This window comes from Ranitomeya variabilis, chromosome 5 (genome assembly GCF_051348905.1).
Source record: "Ranitomeya variabilis isolate aRanVar5 chromosome 5, aRanVar5.hap1, whole genome shotgun sequence".
In the NCBI taxonomy this organism is placed as follows: domain Eukaryota; kingdom Metazoa; phylum Chordata; class Amphibia; order Anura; family Dendrobatidae; genus Ranitomeya; species Ranitomeya variabilis.
The window spans coordinates 58,351,836-58,372,061 of NC_135236.1; the positions used below are offsets into that span (position 1 = coordinate 58,351,836).

Here is a 20,226-nt window from a genome sequence, read left to right on the forward strand (position 1 = left end):
TACAGGAGAGATGACACACAGGTATATACTATATAGAGGAGGAGATGACATACAGGTACATACTACATACAGGAGGAGATGACATACAGGTATATACTATATACAGGAGGAGATGACACACAGGTATATACTATATACAGGAGCAGATTACCTACAGGTATATAGTATATACAGGAGGAGATGACACAGGTATATGCTATGTATAGGAGGAGATGACATACAGGTATATACTATATACAGGAGATGACACACAGATATATACTATATATAGGTGAGATGACACACAGGTATATACTATATACAGGAGATTACATACAGGTATATCTAATATATAAAGCTGAATGTGTGTATGTATGTATGTGTGTATGTCCGGGATTGGCATCTGTACCGTCGCAGCTACAGCCACAAAATTTTGCACAGTCACACGTCTGGACCCCGAGAGCGTCATAGGCTATGTTGTGAGGTGAAATTTTAACCCCGCGCGTTCCAATTCACCAAACAATTTTGCTCCTATCTACATAATGGGGAAAAAGTGAAGGGAAAAGTGTTGGAGGAAAATTGACAGCTGCCAGATGTGAACAATGAGGACTTAAAGAATGAGAGCGATGGCGACAAAGAGTATATACCGTACAGTTGCTAAGGTGGGGCCCCGACATGGGATACTCACCACACACGGGGATATGAACACAAACACAAAATGCGCCACACACTACCACGTGCTTGAACACATATACCACCCTCAGCACACATTTCACCACACACACACACCAACCTCGCCACATAAAAGTCGAAACACAAAAGTCACCACTCAAAACTCGCTACATGCAAAACTCGCCATATGCAAAACTAGGCTCACGCAAAACTCGCCACACGTGCAAAACTCACCTCATGGAAAACTCACCTCATGCAAAACTTGCACACACAGAAAAATTGCCACATGTACAAAAGTTGCACCACATGCAAAAGTTGCCTCACACAAAACTTGCACATACTCAAAATGCACCACACATAAAACTCGCCACGCGCAAAACTCGCCATGCACAAATCTTGCTGCACACAACTTGCTACACTAACCTGTCACATGCAACTCAACACACAAAATGTTGCTACACGCATGTCGCCACACAAAACTCATCTCACAAAAGTCGCTACATGCATGTCGCCACACGCAACTCAACACACACAACTTGACACATAAAACTCGCCCTAAAACACACACAAGTCTGGTATTGTCCTTCAAAAATAAAAATCTGATTAATAAGCAAACTACAAGAGCAACAAATGTACCATATAGGAAATACGGCAGCTGTCAGTCACATGACCTGTCTATTATGTGTATGTGTGAGCTAATATATACTGCCAGGGGGGAGGGCTTCCTGTTGGCTGGGGATTTATCAGGCTGCCAATAGCAACCAATCACAGCTCAGCTTCTATTTTGCTACAGTTAATTAACCTGAGCTCTGATTGGTTAATATAGGCAACAAAGACATTCTCAGTATAACAAAGCTAATATATGTTGTGAAATGCTTCTATTTGCTTAGTTTTTGCCTTTTAATAATTACATTTCTATCTATTTGTTTTGTGGTTTTTGTGTGCAGAATAAATTTTTGTTAACACATTCTATTTTGCTAACAGCAGTCATTAACCCGGGCGAAGCCGGGTAGTACAGCTAGTATATATATATATATATATATATATATATATATATATTTACTGTATATATGTTTTCCCGAACATTTGAGCACATAAATCCATTAGATGTCGGTTTTGCAAGCCTGCGCGAAAATCTCGCAGTACGGATGCCATACGGATTACATACGGAGGATGCCATGCGCAAAATACGCTGACACACCCTGACTACGGATCACTATTTTGGGAACATTTCTCCGTATTACGGCCGTAGTACGGACGTATAATACGTGGCGTATTGTCTTACGCCAAGTGTGACGCCGGCCTAAGGTCTCCACAGGGCAGGAGAGCACAGTCGTGGCATTGACTTCTGCAGTTATGTCTCTTACCCATGTGATCAGTTGATACTGAGTCCTCTGTGAGAACCCACTGAGATCCAACTCTGTAGGAAACATAGATTTAGATCAGAGCTGGCATAAGACAATTATAAGGTGTCAACTGAGTATATTTGAATGGTGGCATTTGTTCTAGGCAAGAAACCTTGATCCTTCTAGCTCGAAAGTGGCATTAATGGAGACATATTTGAAAGAATCATGGTGACCAATGCCATGGGGTATTGCTCTGCTCAAAGTCCAGTATAGAACTGATGGCTATGGTGACAAATTCTACTTACACCCAGCAGCCATTTTGATGTCATATGTAGCTCCAGTATTACCCGTGCCCGGGCCACTTTAGGTAGTAATTTCCATACACCACTTAATGGACCTGGACCACTGTTTCTTGAAGACCATGTTGATGCATGAGCTCTTGTACAATGATACCTAGATGCCTACACACTTTCAGTAGTTTAGCCAAAATATGGTCTTTCCAACCTCTGACAGTGACTTATTGCCTGGAAGCTTGAGGATTGAAACTCCATACACATTTAATACTCATGGTCCTCACAAAATTTTCTTCAATTGTGTGTGGGCACCCTGTCAGATGACTACCCAAAATTGCCATGAAAAGTGGTTCTTCTCGTTGATGGTGGTCTTGAAGAGAAGTTCTTCTGAAGAGAGTTCACCACACTTGTCTTCTGTCAGCTGATTTGAATGAATCATGGACTTAGCTGCTCAAATTGTTAAAGATAAGCTTCAGTTTTGAGGAAGTTCATGAGATCATAATTCCTACCAACTTGGAGGAAGAAACGAAGAACCCGTGATCTTCTCCGTACTCTTTATGTTATTTGGGTGCTTAATAGTTGGAGGACAGAGGACAATTGACTGCCCAAAGGCCCAAATGTTGTCAGGTATGTCTGTCAGTGCACCTAGGTGATAGATGGTAGAACACCACGTGGCATTCTGGGGTATAGTCTTTTTCCTAATATAGGCTCAGGGAATTGGTGTCCATTCATGGAATATTGTCCATAACCCGATGCTTCAAGGATTTTCATGATCTGTTGGTGTTTCAGGAGTTCCTACTGTGTCCTGTGTTGGGCACCGTTCCTGGGTTACCCTTTTTTCCAGAATTCAGCTCTGCACAGGATGCTTACGATATTGGTGAATGGATAATTCCTGCTGATGCAATGTGTGCACTGTGTGGCATCATGTCTGTGTTTTGCAACGTGCATGCCAATTCTAAGTGTACAACGTGCCAGGATGCCACATGATTGCCAGAATTACCTTTAATTTTGTCTTGTAGCTTCAGGACATTAAATTGAAGAACGTTGTGAATTCCTGTGAATGAAATCTGCATGTTCTCCATATGGTTTCATGATGACATCCAAGTTTTATGGTAAATCCTAGGTTATTTGGTCCGGACTGAGTTCTCTGGTTTGGTATGACCTTGATCATTGAAGCTTCAGAGACCGCAAAGAACATGAGGAATACAATGGCTTGTGCCAACTAGAGATGTCATCATGTCAAACAACAATTGTAGTGGTTTCTCCAAACCTCTGTAACTCTGTTGTAAACCTGTATGTACTATATTGGTGCTTCCACAACGTTCATATGGGGAAAGGGGGGTAGGAAAGGGCTTGGGGCATTAGGAAGTTCTGGTGTCAAGGGCGATTGTAACACTTTTCTTCCTTAACCACTTAAGCCTTTTGAAGATGACAGAGACCACGTAAAAACTAATGTCTGATTTTGGCGGCCGATGTTGGCTCAGTAAGGCCACTTTCACACATCTGTTTTTTGCCATCAGTCGCAATCCGTCGAATTTTGAAAAAAACGGATCCAGCGACTGATGCCGCCGGATCCGTTTTTTTCTCATAGACTTGTATTAGCGACGGATGGCCTCATGTTTCATCTGTCGTTCGCCGGATCCTTCGAAAATTGTTTGTCCGGCAGCCAGAGACAACGCACACAGTAACATTTCTTGTGTACGTCGAAAAAACGGACAGCGACGGTTCCGTCACCGTCCGTCGTTTGCTAGAATGGAAGCCTATGGCGCTGGATCCGTCAAATGACGGAATCCGGCGACGGATTCTGTTTTTTTAACTGAGCATGCTCCGATCCAGCCAGATCCGCTAGTTGGAGCCATCCAAAAAACGGATCCGTCAAATCAGTTTTTCACAGTCTGCGACCGATCCGTCGAGCCAGCGGATTGTGACTGACGGCAAAAAACTGATGTGTGAAAGGGGTCTAACGAATCGGCGAACGTATGCTGGCTTGTGTACACCGGCTGCCAAAAACCGACGGGGGGGTAAAACGATTGATCTGTCTCCAAACAGCATCACGTTGTTGGCGGCACATTTCCCATTTACATCCGGCGTTGTGCCGCTAATCTGGATGATTTTTACACTGGCGTAATCGACCTGGTTACTTGATGAGCAAGTGTTTTGCTTGTTCGTCGGATGATCGCCTGCATTTTTGCATGACTTGAAAATTGAAAATATTACCTGTTTACTGTGTAGTGGCTGCTGCTATGATCGGCAACTCAGCACCTATTATTTTGAATTATTGGGTATCGGACCCCCCGCCAATCCGATGATGATTTTTTTCTAAAGATTTTTTATCAATGTAGTGGACAACACTTTTAAGCCTTCTTCTGTTCACAGAGACAAAGGAAACAACTCCTTCACTACCTTTGACCACAGGGAGGTTTCCGTTAACCCATCATTATGTAACATATTGGTGCCACCAGGCAATTTATATGGGGGGGGCGAAGGGGATAGTGCAACAGGAACGCTTTGTATCAAGGTGGATTGTAGAATTATCCTTCCTTTAGATACGAGACCTCATTACACCCTTCACCATCCTAAATCTAGCCTAAAGCTTTATGCAACATATTGGTGCCACCAAAAGCAGAAGGGATGGGGCATCAAAGAACCTTGGCGTCAAGGAGAATTTTAGGGCTATCCTTCCTCAACCACTGCTGACCATAGAGACAACAGGAACAACTTACTCCTTCACATCTTAGACGACCGTGGATAATTCAATAATCTATTCACCATCTTCAATCATGCCTAAAGCATTATTTAACATTTTCATACCTCCTAGGTTTTTTTTTTGTATGAGGGGCAGATGAAAGGGGTATCAGGAAGTCTAGGAATCAAGTGGGTTATCATAGAGACAATAAAAACATTTAAATCCTCCACTACCGTAGACCACCAGGGATGTTACAATCATGGTTTGTTTATACCCCCATGGGATCCAAGATCAGTATTAAAAATATGTCGTAATGCAACTGCTTTATGCTATTGCATCATGTGAACTAGCCAGAATATGACCGTGGGAATTAAGTTTGCACTCTTTTACATCTTTACGTAGCGTTATGCAGGTGTTATATACAGTAGTACCTAGCCATGAGTATATACTGTGCATGGAGAACCTCGGCGTTGCTCTCTACAATAGTAGTCCTTCAGATGTTTTGTGTCTCTTGTAGACTGTTGTGGTTCCTCCTTGGCAGTGTCCTTGTCCATATGTAAACAGCTGGGATTTTGGCTCAGTACGAAGAATAGCTTGACCTCCGCCAAGAATAAACAATTACTGTTGGCTCATCTCCGCCCCTCCATTTTGCTGTTAAATACTGGATGGATATAACGGGGTTAACCCTTTTACATGCTTGCTGATAAAACAGGCCCAGAGCATTCACAATCTATGCTTCCCTCACAATAGCGAGTGTCCCGTTTCCCTGCAGCACTCCCACAGGTGGGATGAAGTATGACATTTTTGCTATTGAAATCAGTGGTTTATGTAATATGGATGTGCCTGGTCTTTTTGTGTGTGGAATGCTTTTTTTTTTAGCAACCCTAATAAGATGGGGACTTCCCTCCATTAACTTATAATTTCTTTAGGGAATCGGCATAGCGTGGTTGCCAGGCCCTGCGATTGGGGCAAGTCAAGTATTTTGGTTACCTGAGTCCTTTCCACCTTTCCATTATTGAAATACGTATCCAGCCGCCCCTAGCACAAGTACTGTATTTTAAGAAAATGCTGATGTAATTATAGTTTGCCCTTAGGCCCTCTCGTTTTCTGCTTTTTTTTCTGAAATCAAGTGTTAAAAATGAAAGTTATACATTTTTTTAAATATTTTTATTTTTACTTTTTATTTGTTTTTGTGTTTTTTTCTCAAGTTCCTAATTCTAGCCCTAGCCTTAACCCTTGCCTGAAATGTTTCATCCCCATAGAATTTGGCGCCCAAGGCAAATGATTCTGTGGTTTCCCACGCCCTGTACGCAATGACAATGCCTGAGGGTGCCCTCACATATAGCATTTTTTTACTGCTTTTTTCTTGGCCTTTTTTTTTTTTTTTTTTTACATATCACATTCATCACATCTATCTAAAAGAAAAACTTTGTTAGCCAGAGCAACCAATTAGAGCTCAGTTCTGATAAAATTAAAGCTTCTCTGTGATTGGTTACCCTGTTTTTTTATTTTAGGCAGTTTTGATAACTCTTCTCGAATGATTTTTTTAAACTGTTGTTTGTTGTTTTTTGGGTCGGTGCAGTTTTTCTTACAACTTAGGACAATCTAGTGTAGGTGTTTTTTATGCAGTTTGCGGCATTTTTTTTTTCTTTAGACCCTTTTTGCTCATGGTGTGTTTTTAGGAGTTTTTTGCTGTGTTTTTTCTGATTACAAATCCTGTGTTTGTAAGAGGAATCTACGAATCACATGATTTCTAATGTGGAGGTAGATTTCTCCAACCGGCTGCCATCTTCGTTGCCTATAGTAACCAATTCCAGGGCAGTTAACATTCTATCAGAGCTGTTTAAAAAATGGAAAGGTGAGTTCTGATTGGTTGCTAGGGGCAACAAAGACGGTTATTCATTCAAACAGTTTTATTTGAAAAAAAACAAACACTTGTGGCCTTAAAAAAAATACACTGAAAAAAAGACCACAAGTGTAGGCAATCAGCGCATGAGTTTGCAGGTGCTACTTTCCAGGGCTGTGGAGTCTTTAAGCCAAACCTCCGACTCCGACTCCTCAATTTCCATGACTCCGACTCCACCAAAATGGGCTCCGAACTCCACGACTCCGACTCCACAGCCCTGCTACTTTCTACCGGTAGGTCGACCTTTTGGCCACACCGAGGCGGCACAGTCGCAAAAGATTGGGTTTCCTAAACTAGACAACTATTGATCCTGCAGTGTCGGTGTGTTAGATTCAAGGTATCTTATGGATTGCATTAGTTATAGGCTATTGTTACGTATCCCTTGTAGTAGTTCTGGCATGTGCCAAGCAGGAAAGTGTCTCGGCTTCGTCTGCCACCGCCAAGTGCTGGAACCAGGTGTGTTTACTCTCACAATGCAAACAGCTGCCGAGCACCGCAACGGTAAGAACCGTTCCCAATAAAAACGTTATGCCATCATAACAGTTCTGCATTAGTCAACAGAGCAGACCTCAGTTAGACCGCCGCTTCCGCCTGTCATTTGGTGACTCCACCATGTGCTTTTACATACGAATGCAGGAAAAACTCTCCCAGAACATTATAATGGTGCGCACACACACACACACACAAAAAAGAGGTAAATGATGATCTTACACCATGGTGGTAGTAACCTTGTGTGTCCTGTATTGTACCCCCAGTTGGAGAAGAGTGTCCGCCGCCTTCGAGAAAAATTTCATGGCAATGTCCCGATAGAGACGGCGGTGTTGCTGATGAGAAAATTTGCAAACAATCATGCCCAGGTGTGCCAACGGATCATTTTGTGCAAGGATGAACTCAATGGTAAGAGAGGGTCATCAAGGTCACTGCTGCCTCATTTATAGTATTCTTCCAGATGTTTCTTAGTTGATTTATGAACATGACTACCGCTTAGTGACCCTTGTGATAGACAGCCAGCGGCCATCTATCCTGAACACAGCTTGCTGACCCCTATGCCCCTGACAGTCGCTTCCATCTGTCCCCCCACTTAGCCCGCTTCCCTCATCCCCCTCACACGGCTGCAGCCCTCTATCGCCCAACTACGCTTTTTTTCCCTGACACAGCCATTGCCCCCTATTCCCCGACACAGCTTACTGCCCCCTATCCCCTCACAGAGCCTGCAGCCCTCTATTTCCCGACATGGCCTGCTGCCCTCTATTCCACGACACAGACTGCTGCCCTCTATTCCCTGGCACAGACCCACTGCCCCCTATTCCCTGACACAAACCGCTGCCCTCTCTCCCCCAACACAGGCTGCTGCCCTCTATCCCCCCGACACAGGCCCCTGCCCTCTATTCCCCAACACAGACCACTGCCCTCTATTCCCAGACATAGCCTGCTGCCCTCTATTGCACAACTAAGGCCGCTGCCCTCTATCCCCCGATGTAGCCTATTACCCTCTATCCCCTAACATAGCCTACTACTCTCTGTCCCCCTTCTTAACCTGCTACCCTCTATTCCCTGACTTAGACTGATGCCCTCTTTTTCCCGACTAAGCCCGCTGCCCTTTATTCCCCTGCACAGACTGCTGCCCTCTATTCCCCGACACAGCCTGCTGCCCTCTATTCCCCGACACAGCCCGCTGCCCGCTATTCCCTGTTACAGCCCGCTGCCCTCTATTCCCCGACACAGCTGGCTGCCCTCTACTCCCCGACACTGACCGCTGCCCTCTATTCCCCGACACAGGCCGCTGCCCTCTATTCCCCGACACAGCCTGCTGCCCTCTATTCCCTGACACAGCCCACTGCCCTCTATTTTTTGACAGAGCCCGCTGCCCTCTTTTCTTCGACACAGCCCGCTGTCCTCTATTCCCCGACACAGCCCGCTGCCCTCTATTCCTTGACACAGCCCGCTGCCCTCTCTCCCCCAACACAGGCTGCTGCCTTCTATCCCCCTGACACAGGCCCCTGCCCTCTATTCCCCGACACAGGCCGCTGCTCTCTATTCCCAGACATAGCCTGCTGCCCGCTATTCCACAACTAAGGCCGCTGCCCTCTATCCCCCGACGTAGCCTACTACCCTCTATCCCCTGACATAGCCTACTACTCTCTGTCCCCCTACTTAGCATGCTACCCTCTATTCCCTGACTTAGACTGATGCCCTCTTTTTCCCGACTCAGCCCGCTGCCCTCTATTCCCCTGCACAGACTGCTTCCCTCTGTTCCCCGACACAGACTGCTGTCATCTATTCCCTGACACAGACTGCTGCCTTCTATTCCCCGACACAGCCCGCTGCCCTCTATTCCCTGACACAGCTGGCTGACCTCTACTCCCCGACACAGGCCGCTGCCCTCTATTCCCCGACACAGCCTGCTGCCCTCTATTCCCAGACAGAGCCTGCTGCCCTCTATTCCCCAACACAGGCCGCTGCCCTCTATTCCCCGACACAGCCCGCTGCCATCTATTCCCCGACACAGCCCGCTGCCCTCTATTCCCCGACACAGCCCGCTGCCATCTATTCCCCGACACAGCCCGCTGCCCTCTATTCCCCGACACAGCCCGCTGCCCTCTATTCCCCGACACAGCCCGCTGCCCTCTATTCCCCGACACAGCCCGCTGCCCTCTATTCCCCGACACAGCCCGCTGCCCTCTATTCCCCGACACAGCCCGCTGCCATCTATTCCCCGACACAGCCCGCTGCCCTCTATTCCCCGACACAGCCCGCTGCCATCTATTCCCCGACACAGCCCGCTGCCCTCTATTCCCCGACACAGCCCGCTGCCCTCTATTCCCCAACACAGCCCGCTGCCCTCTATTCCCCGACACAGCCCGCTGCCCTCTTTCCTTGACACAGCCCGCTGCCCTCTATTCCCCGACACAGCCCGCTGCCCTCTATTCTTTGACACAGCCCGCTGCCCTCTTTTCTTCGACACAGCCCTCTGTCCTCTATTCCCCGACACAGCCCGCTGCCCTCTATTCCTTGACACAGCCCGCTGCCCTCTATTCCTTGACACAGCCCGCTGCCCTCTATTCCCCGACATAGCCCGCTGCCCTCTATTCCCCGACACAGCTCGCTGCTCTCTATTCCCCGACACAGCCCAGTGTCCCATTTACAATGTCTTGGGGGATTAGACCCTTCCTCACATTATCTTCCGCTCTTGTTGGTGTTCCCATACACATGTCCATTAATTTTTCTCCTTTATTTCCTTTATAGACTTTGATCAAGAGGAGAGAAGCAATTTAAAAAAAGACAAGGTGGCGATGGTGAGACATGTTATACACTCTGTACATTCCATCAAAGAATTACATACCGTATATACTCGAGTATAAGCCGACCCGAATATAAGCTGAGGCACCTACTTTTGCCACTGAAAACTGGGTAAGCTTATTGACTCGAGTATAAGCCGGGTATGCATTGTCCTCTCATCCCTGTCCTGCTATGCGTGGCTCCCCCTGTCCTGTCCTGTTTTGTTATGTGGCTCCCCTGTCCTGTCCTGGTATGTGGCTCCCCCATCCTGTCCTGCTGTGCGTGGCTCCCTCCGTCGCTGTCCTGGTATGTGGCTCCCCCTGTCCTGTATGTGGCTCCCCCGTCCTGTCCTGGTATGTGTGGCTTCCCCTGTTGTATGCTCGTCTCCCCCGGTCCGCATGGCTCGGCCCACCAGGTTCCGCATGGCTCGGCTCCCCCGGTCCCGCATGGCTCGGCTCCCCCGGTCCCTCATGGCTCGGCTCCCCCAGTCCCTCATAGCTCGGCTCCCCCGGTCCCCCATGGCTCGGCTCCCCCGTGCCATGGTTGTATGCATGGCTCACATCCCCCCCCTACTCACCCTCCTCGCGCCCGCATCTCAGTCTTTGCATCTCTGTTGTCCTGGTGCCAGCAGCTCTCCTCTCCTCTGCTCAGCGGTCACGTGGTACCGCTCATTAAAGTAATGAATATGCGCTCCACGCCTATGGGAGTGGAGACGCGGACATATTCATTACCTTAATGAGCGGTACCACGTGACCGCTCAGAAGAGGAGAGCTGCTGGCACCGGGACAACAGAGATGCGGGGACGGAGATGCAGCGACGGAGGGTGAGTATGATGCCTTCTGTTAGCCGGCGGCTGCAGCTGTCACTGTGCCACAGCCGCCAGCTGCTCCGCCGCTCCCCCTCCCCCGCCAGCGTTCTGGACAATTGACTTGTGTATAAGCCGTAGGCAGCGTTTTCAGCACAAAAAAATGTGCTGCAAATCTCGGCTTATACACGAGTATATACGGTACATATACAGCTCTGGCAAAAACTAAGAGACCACCACATTAAATCCCTGTCATGGACAGCCCAATCTCAAGATCTGAAGTCCATTGAAATGCTCTGGAATGTAATCAAGAGTATGATGGATAGTCACAAGCCATCAAGCAAAGAAGAACTGCTTACATTTTTGTGCCAGAAGCAGTGTGAAAGACTGGTGGAAAGCATGCCAAGACACATGAAAGCTGTGATTAAAAATCATGGTTATTCCACAAAATATTGATTTCTGAACTCTTCCTGAGTTAAAACATTAGTATTGTTGTTTCTAAATGATTATGAACTTGTTTTCTTTGCATTATTTAGGTCTGAAAGCCCTTTTTAAATTTTTTATTTTGACCATTTTTCTTTGTCAGAAATAAAATACAAAATTTATTGCTTAGAACTTCGGAGACCTGTTGTCAGAGGTTTATAGAATAAAAGAAAAAATTTACATTTTACTCAAAAATATACCTATAAAGAGAAAAATCAGACAAACTGAACATTTTGCAGTGGTCTCTTAATTTTTGCCAGAGCTGTGTATAAAGTCTGCAGACTCTGTGTTATCAGAAAGATAGATTGCAAAAATGGCCCCATTTTGCTGTATTCGTGTGAATCAAATCCCCAAAATTTCAGGTTGTCTAGAATAGAAAATTTGGGTGAAATTCGTAACAAAATTAGATTAGTTACAGAACGATTCTTCCATCTCTGTTCATTCAAGCATTGTCCACTTTTTTTGATAGAAGAAGATTTGAAAAACCTCTAATAATTTTTTTCAGACGTGAAAAACAACTGATATACGGATCCAAAATTTATCCAACAAATAGACAAAATAAAGGTCAATTGAGAGAGACAAAAAAAGAGGTCTAAGGGTCTCTCCACAGAACAACCATAAACATACCTTATTTGTCCTTCTATTTTATCAATTTGCCATAGCCCTGGTGGGCCAGTGTCATCGAGTTAGCAAGTGTCAATCATTTATAAACTTATCCTGGTAATTTCAGAGTTCTCTATGGTTCCTTCCATGTGTGATCTGTACTAGGTCTCCTCTGATTTATTCTTCAGGCCTACAATCCAAAAAGTGGCCTCATATAAAAAGATGGACATAGGAGATCCAACAATTTCCATCAATTCCACCACTGGTCTGTGGCTTCAGGGAGAACATTCGCCCTTATTCTGACTTTTTGGTTTTGTGCTAAGATAACGTTATAGTGATGATACTTTTCTGCTCTTTCAGAATGTGATCAATAAAATGAAGAAGGACGGCGACGTACCAAAGGTAAACCTTGTGCCTGTCGTTGGCAGCTGCCCTTGTTTTGGTGATATTGTGTATGTGAGATGTCATATTAGTCAATGGTACCCCTATGACTTACATAAACTCATACTAATATACCACCCCGGTACGTGGGACTGAAATGTCCCGACTCAGATCTACACAGATACATAACTCTTGTGCCTTAAAAGAAGACTCGCCTGTAATTTAGGACGGTGCATTGTGGGAGTTGTGACTACTCATAGAAGAAAATCTTTAATTAAAGAGGACCTGTGACCAGGTCAAGCATGTCCATTTTTTCTATTTTATTCTCCCTTCTCCCCTGAGTATTTTGGTTCTTGCCTTTTTAAAATGCGCCATACGGTTTTAGAGATATGAGCCTTTTTATTCAGTGCTACTTTTTATAGTTTATACAAAGGGGCGTGGCTCACAGGGTAATAATGCTGAGCAGCCTAAAGACACGCCCCAGAGGATCCTGTGATCCACACCTCCTTTGGAAAAAGACACCGTATAACAGATTTAAAAATAACAAAAAAAATACATTTTCGAGGGATCAGCAGGAGTAAAATAATGGTGAAAGGTCCTCTTTTAGTCACACCTTAACACCATAGCTGTACTATTTTTCTTCCCTTTTTCTACACATGCCCTGATATGCTACTTAGCACTTTGTGTAAACTTTCAAACTACTTTGAGTAGGGGTTTTTTTGGTGTATATTAGCAGATGATATATATATATATATATCTGCGCTGTAGTTTACAAAGGAGACCTTTGTAAACTACAGCGCAGATATATATATATATATATTGATTCTTGGTGTTTGTTCACTTCATATCGGACTTTTTTGGTAGTTATGTCCGTTTATCTGCAGCAGTAGGACTATCAGTGTTAATACACTGTGTGCAGCGCCCGCAGTTGCTTTTATTTATTCTATATTAGCAGATGACAGGCTTTTTCACTGCTTAGATCCCCATAGAGATCAGATATAATCTGAAGTGGAATCTAGCAGCAAGTGTTTCATTTCCCTGCGGTGCCCCCGCAGGTAAAAATAGGTATTACACTAGTGGCGTTAAAAATGTATAACTTTGCAGTACATGAATAGACTGACTCCTGCAGAGATCTTGATGTATAAATGAGTGAAACCTCTTTTTGGGAACATAAAATGAACCTTTGAAAATGTTTTTTCTAAACAAGACAAACTCTAGAAAGGTGACACGTTAGGCCAGTTTCACACGTCAGTGGCTCCGGTACGTGAGGTGACAGTTTCCTCACGTACCGGAGCCACTGACACACGTAGACACATTGAAATCAATGCATCTGTGCAGATGTCATTGATTTTTTGCGGACCGTGTCTCCATGTGCCAAACACGGAGACATGTCAGTGTTCGTGGGAGCGCACGGATTACATGGACCCATTAAAGTCAATGGGTCCGTGTAAAACACGTACTGCACACGGACGTTATCCGTGTACAGTCCGTGTGCCGTGCAGGAGACAGCGCTACATTAAGCGCTGTCCCCCCCACGTGGTGCTGAAGCCGCCATTCATATCTTCTCTGCAGCAGCGTTTGCTGTAGAGAAGATATGAATAATCCTTTTTTTTTTGTTTCTCATGTTTAACATAAAGATCCATGTCCCCACCCTCCTCCCACCCCCTCTGCGCCCGCCCGCTGTTATTAAAATACTCACCCGCCTCCCTCGCAGTGTCCTGTCCTGGCCGCAGCTTCTCCTGTATGCGGTCACGTGGGGCCGCCAATTACAGAAATGAATATGCAGCTCCACCCCTATGGGAGGTGGAGCCGCATATTCATGACTGTAATCGGTGGCCCCACGTGACCGCTCATACAGTAGAAGGTGCGGCCAGGACAGGAAGCAGCGAGGGAGGCGGGTGAGTATTTTAATAACAGCGGGCGGGCGCACAGGGGGTGGGAGGGGGGTTGGGACATGGATCTTTATGTTAAACACGAGAAACAAAAAAAAAAAAAAAAAGGATTATTCATATCTTCTCTACAGCAAACGCTGCTGCAGAGAAGATCTGAATGGCGGCTTCAGCACCACGTGGGGGGGACAGCGCTTATCTCTAGCACTGTCTCCTGCACGCTCCGTGTGGTACCCAGGCGGCACACGGGCGGCACACGTGTGCCGCACGTGTGCCACACGGATGGCCTACGTGAGCTCACGGACACGGATAACTCCGGTACCGATTTTTTCGGTACCGGAATTATCTGGACGTGTGGGACAGGCCTTACACGGTATCTCTTGTATCATTATTGATTTTGTATAATGATCTGTTTTTCCATTTTAGGGAGATTTGGGCTCTGACAAGGATATAAAGGTAAAATTCATGATACTGTGATAATTTATCATAGATTGGATGTGTAATTTATATGTAAATTTGGACGATCGCTCCAACAGTTCACTTTTAGCTTTAAAGGGACAGTCAATATTTTTCACAAAATTACAGTGTTAAGGGTTAAGCTCCAATGACATGAGCTTAATTCGACCTGTTAACCTGCGAGTTCCAATCCAATATATACAAGTCGATTGGCGATATTAATTTTAACATTTAATATTGAAATGAATTGTTTGTCACCTCGCTGCCACTGTGAATGCAGGCTTATTGTAACTTGTATTCTTATCAGTACCAGCTAATCAAAGTCATATATTTTACTGCTTTTTCTAAAGGTAATAAATCCTAATGGGCCTGTTATTCCGTCTTAAAGTGGTATTCACAAGTTGTCTCTTGAGCAGCTCTGACCTATGCAGTCTCCTTACTTCCTGGTTTCTGGGTGGGCGGGCTCTCCTCCTTGAGTGACAGCTCTGGTGAATAGTAGAGCTGTAATATTAGTAGAATTATAAAGCTCAGCACAAGATCTGCTAGAATACATTCAGTTATCTGTGGTTTGTTCTCACACTATCACTGTATTGACACATAGAGATAAAAGGGCATTCGAACAATCACACAGCTGGACAGTGAGAACAGTGATTATCAGTCCTGATGTGAAAGCTGCCAGGCTGGCGATTTACAACTGTGGAAGATCAGAGGGAAGTGAGCTGATAGCTGCTGTATAGAAATCAAGGGGCTGGAGAGAGCTGACTGGGATGTTGAGTTAACCCCTACCTCTCCTCTGGGCCAGGCCCTAGAGATCGGGCTCCATGGATATGAGCTGTACACTATAAAATATAAAAGTTCTCATTGCAAGCAGGGCTCTCAATTCTCCTGTAACTGTTGAAATGCGTTACGTTATATTGTTTTTATTGTCTGTACATGTCTCTACTTAACTGTAAAGTGCTGTGGAATATGTTGGTTCTATAGAAATAAAAATTATGATTACAAGAGAATGACACCAGATAGAAAAAGCAGTCAATTTCAAACTTGCTTATTTTCATCCTGTCTAACCTATTAAAAAAATTTAAAAACACCCCTTTACGTATATATAAAAAGTATAGATGTACTATTAGTCCCCAGCACAGCATGATTCCCCCACAGCACCCCACACAGTATGATGCCCTCACAGCCCCCACACAGTATGATACCCACACAGCCCCCCAACACAGTATGATACCCTCACTGTCCCCCCACAAAGTATTATGCCCTCTAACACAGTATATTGCCGCCACAGCTTCCCAACTCAGTATGATGGCTTACCCCCAAGTTTCAACCCCAAAGTACTGACTTACAATTAAAACGAAAATGACTCACATCACTCTGTTCCCCTGATGCGCTCACATCACCCTGTTCCCCTGATGTGCTCACATCACATTGTTCCCCTGATGCACTCACATCACCCTGTTCCCCTGATGTGCTCACATCACCTTGTTCCCCTGATGGCGCTCACATCACCCTGTTCCCCTAATGCGCTCACATCACCCTGTTCCCCTGATGCGCTCACATCACCCTGTTCCCCTGATGTGCTCACATCACCTTGTTCCCCTGATGCGCTCACATCACCCTGTTCCCTGATGTGCTCACATCACCCTGATCTGCTCACATCACCCTGTTCCCTGATGTGCTCACATCACTCTGTTCCCCTGATGCGCTCACATTACCCTGTTCCCCTGATGCGCTCACATCACCCTGTTTCTCTGATGTGCTCACATCACCCTGTTCCCCTGATGTGCTCACATCACCTTGTTCCCCTGAAGTGCTCACATCACCTTGTTCCCCTGATGTGCTCACATCACCTTGTTCCCCTGATGCGCTCACATCACCCTGTTTCCCTAATACGCTCACATCACCCTGTTTCCCTGATGTGCTCACATCACCCTGTTTCCCTGATGCGCTCACATCACCTTGTTCGCCTGATGCACTCAATCACCCTGTTCCCCTGATGCGCTCACATCACCCTGTTCCCCTGATGCACTCACATCACCCTGTTTCCCTGATGCGCTCACATCACCTTGTTCCCCTGATGCACTCACATCACCCTGTTCCCCTGATGCACTTACATCACCCTGTTCCCCTGATGTGCTCACATCACCTTGTTCCCCTGATGCGCTCACATCACCTTGTTCCCTTGATGCGCTCACATCACCTTGTTCCCCTGATGCACTCACATCACCCTGTTCCCCTGATGCACTTACATCACCCTGTTCCCCTGATGTGCTCACATCACCCTGTTTCCCTGATGCGCTCACATCACCCTGTTCCCCTGATGTGCTCACATCACCCTGTTCCCCTGATGCACTTACATCACCCTGTTCCCCTGATGTGCTCACATCACCTTGTTCCCCTGATGCACTCACATCACCCTGTTCCCCTGATACGCTCACATCACCCTTTTCTGATGCGCTGCTCCTCTTTGTGTTGACTTAACTCTTTGCTGCAGGCCAGATCTAGTGATGTCACACCTGCTGTACTGAGGCTCAGGCGCACAGGCTGAATAGTGAAGCAGGGAGTCGACAGCTCCTTCCTCCACCATTGTATTCAGCTATACCTGCATCCTGACGAGGCGACGGGCGGCAGGCAGGTGCATGGTGCGGTATTCCATCATTTCCAGCCGTTTGGCTGTTTTGCTCCTGGAAAGAAGCAGCCAAATAGGCAGATGTGACCCGCCGGCTGCACTTTGCTAGGTCTGCCTTAAAAGTGTTTTTTCAACATCTTCTGCGGGAGTGCACCGCTCCTTTGCCTTCTGGATATCTGTTTGCTGGGGAACATCACTCCTGCTTGATTTACAGTTCGGACTGGCGCCGTCTGCGTGAACTGTGCGATCTCCAATGCTCCAAGCGTAGAGAGCTTTGCTTCTGCATTATCAGAGGAGCAGCGATCCTGGAAGCTTCAGAGCAGCGCTCATCTCATAAGCTGTATTGGTTAGAGTTTGTATGCTTCCAGCTTTTGCCACCTCTGATAGACTGCAGTGGTGGCTGGTGACCTTGGCATTCAGCAGTGCACAACAAAATTAAAAATCCAGAGAGGATTTTTAATAACTAGTAAATTGCAAAATTGAACTTTGCAATTTTAACCATTTAAGATGTTGAGAATAACCCTTTAAAAGAAAAAGTGTCAGTAACTCAATTTTTTTTTTCATACGTTGTATGAGAGCGAGTTAGTTCCATCTTTAGGTGTTTTAACCAGGCAGACGCGTCACTAATAAAGGGAAGCTCCCGCGTTGGCGCACTGTACCCGAGCACCTAACATGGTCACCTAAGTGTATGGCCAGACACACCCTACTATGTTTCCCCTTTCGTGAGATGTACGGTTCTATGCTATCTATGGAGGTCGACCGTTGCAGCGCCTCACATAAGGGATAACGCTACCGTGCATGGCATGATGGGAAACGATGACTTTTAATGTAAAAACGTTTTCGATCCCCCCTCGTATACCGAGCGATCCTTGGACTTATGCACTGATAGAACAATATATTCCCAGGACCTTGCTGCAAGATTGAAGTGTTTGCCCCTGACGGAGAAAAATCTGAAGATGTTTAACAACGCCTCCGAAAACCGGATTCCTTCCAACGACAGACAGTTTGCGTGCAAAGACTGTGACAAGATGTGGTGGAGACGAGTTCCTCAGCGGAAGGAGGCAAGCGTTATAATACTCTTACTCGAGGGACCTTTCTCTAGAGTCGATGCTTTGTTATTGATGGTCGAGTTATGGTCGTGCTGAGAGTTTCCGCTGGTAGAGAGGAAGAGAGAGCTGCTCATCTTCTATACAAATTTTGAATTAATTTGTAAAATTTACCCCCTTATCACTCTGTGACGTACATTTTCGGCATAGATCACATGTAGAGGTGTATACAGCCGATTCCACTCTATACCAAGCAGACATCAGCTGTATTTCACAGCCGGCATCCGCTTCTAACAGCAGCGACCAGAGCTACCTCCAATCGCAGCTGTTGAAGCATTTCACTGCTATTGTCAATCACTGGCATAGAAATTGCCTGAATTATCTTGAGGGAGCCGATGGGTTACACATGGCATTCAGGGCCCCCCCATGGCTGCCGATTTCGTCCTCCTGTGAAGTCTAGGCACAAACTCGGCATCATTGGATAACATCACTTTCACTTTATACTGTGATCCTGTAGTATTGGAGTACATAGCACAAGTGATCAAACTTTTAAAGGTTTAAGTTCCCTAGGGGGACTAAAAAAAATTGAGTACAAATTTAAGAACAAAATTGTTAAAAAAGAAAAAAAAAAAAAAAGTTTAATTAATCTCTTCTTTTCTCCATTCAAAAATAAATAAATTAAATACTATAAAAATTAAACATATTTGGTAAGTCCGATCTATCAAAGTATAAAAGTATTTATCTTCTTCCCGACATATGATGTACAGTTACGCCATATGCCAGCTCCCTAACTAACTGAACCCGCATGTTTCCCAGCAGATGATGGCTGTGATATTCAGCCATCATCTGCTCTAACATATGATGACTTTCTCTTGTAAATACTAGCCCATGGCTTTCTTTCCTAAGAGACCATGATTTTTTTTTTGCTATACATAGCTGTGCTCTGGTATTGCTGTTTATAATGTATTTTTAAGTTTTTTTTTATCACTGTTATTAATTAGTCCCCTTACGGGACTTGAACTTACGATCACCTGATAGTACAAGCGATCAGATGATCGTAAGTTCAAGTCCCGTAAGGGGACTATTAATAACAGTGATAAAAAAAAAACTTAATTTTTTTTTTTTTTATAAAACTACAAGTCAACCCCCGTTTTCCCATATAAAATTAACAAAAAAAATGCACATATTTGGTATTGTTACATCCGTAAAAGGCCGATCTATAAAAATATAAAATTAATTAACCTGATCGGTAAACGCCGTGATCAGAAAAAAAATGGAAATGCCACAATTATAGGTTTATAGGACGGTGAACCACTGCAAAAAAGGCGATTAAAGGCGATCGTATCAATGAAAATGTCAGCTCAGGATGCAAAATAATAAGCTTTTTTTTTTTTGCAATTTTGCCTTACTTGGAATTTTGATCGATTATACAGTATAATGCAATACTTTGGTGCGACTGTGGCATTTAAGTGGTTAAACAGCAGCAATCGGAGATCACTCTGGTCGACGCTGTTAGAGGCAGGTCCCAGCCGTGTGACGCAGCAGGAGTTCAGCTGCTGTGCATCCTCCATAAACCCGCACCCCACATGCGCTGCCCGTGTATGTCAGGAAGGAGTTAAAAGAACAGGGTTATGCCAGATTAAACGCTGTCCCTTCGTTTATTTAGGTGTCCAAGTGTCACAGCTGTCGCAAAAAATACGACCCCGTTCCTCATGACAAGATGTGGGGGTTTGCCGAGTTCCACTGTCGTAACTGCAATCGCACATTCAAGTA

At 45.3% G+C, this 20,226-nt stretch overlaps 1 protein-coding gene across 2 annotated transcripts in view; it reads left to right on the forward strand.

Moving 5' to 3' along the window:
* SHFL (shiftless antiviral inhibitor of ribosomal frameshifting) overlaps positions 1 to 20,226 on the forward strand; it is a 48,005-nt gene that overhangs the window by 15,534 nt on the left and 12,245 nt on the right. For both annotated transcript variants that reach the window (XM_077262071.1, XM_077262072.1), the window contains exons 2-7: positions 7,638 to 7,779; positions 10,129 to 10,178; positions 12,413 to 12,454; positions 14,749 to 14,778; positions 18,313 to 18,468; positions 20,120 to 20,223. In XM_077262071.1, the coding sequence (XP_077118186.1) occupies positions 7,638 to 7,779; positions 10,129 to 10,178; positions 12,413 to 12,454; positions 14,749 to 14,778; positions 18,313 to 18,468; positions 20,120 to 20,223 (524 nt within the window). The remainder of the gene's footprint in view (positions 1 to 7,637; positions 7,780 to 10,128; positions 10,179 to 12,412; positions 12,455 to 14,748; positions 14,779 to 18,312; positions 18,469 to 20,119; positions 20,224 to 20,226) is intronic.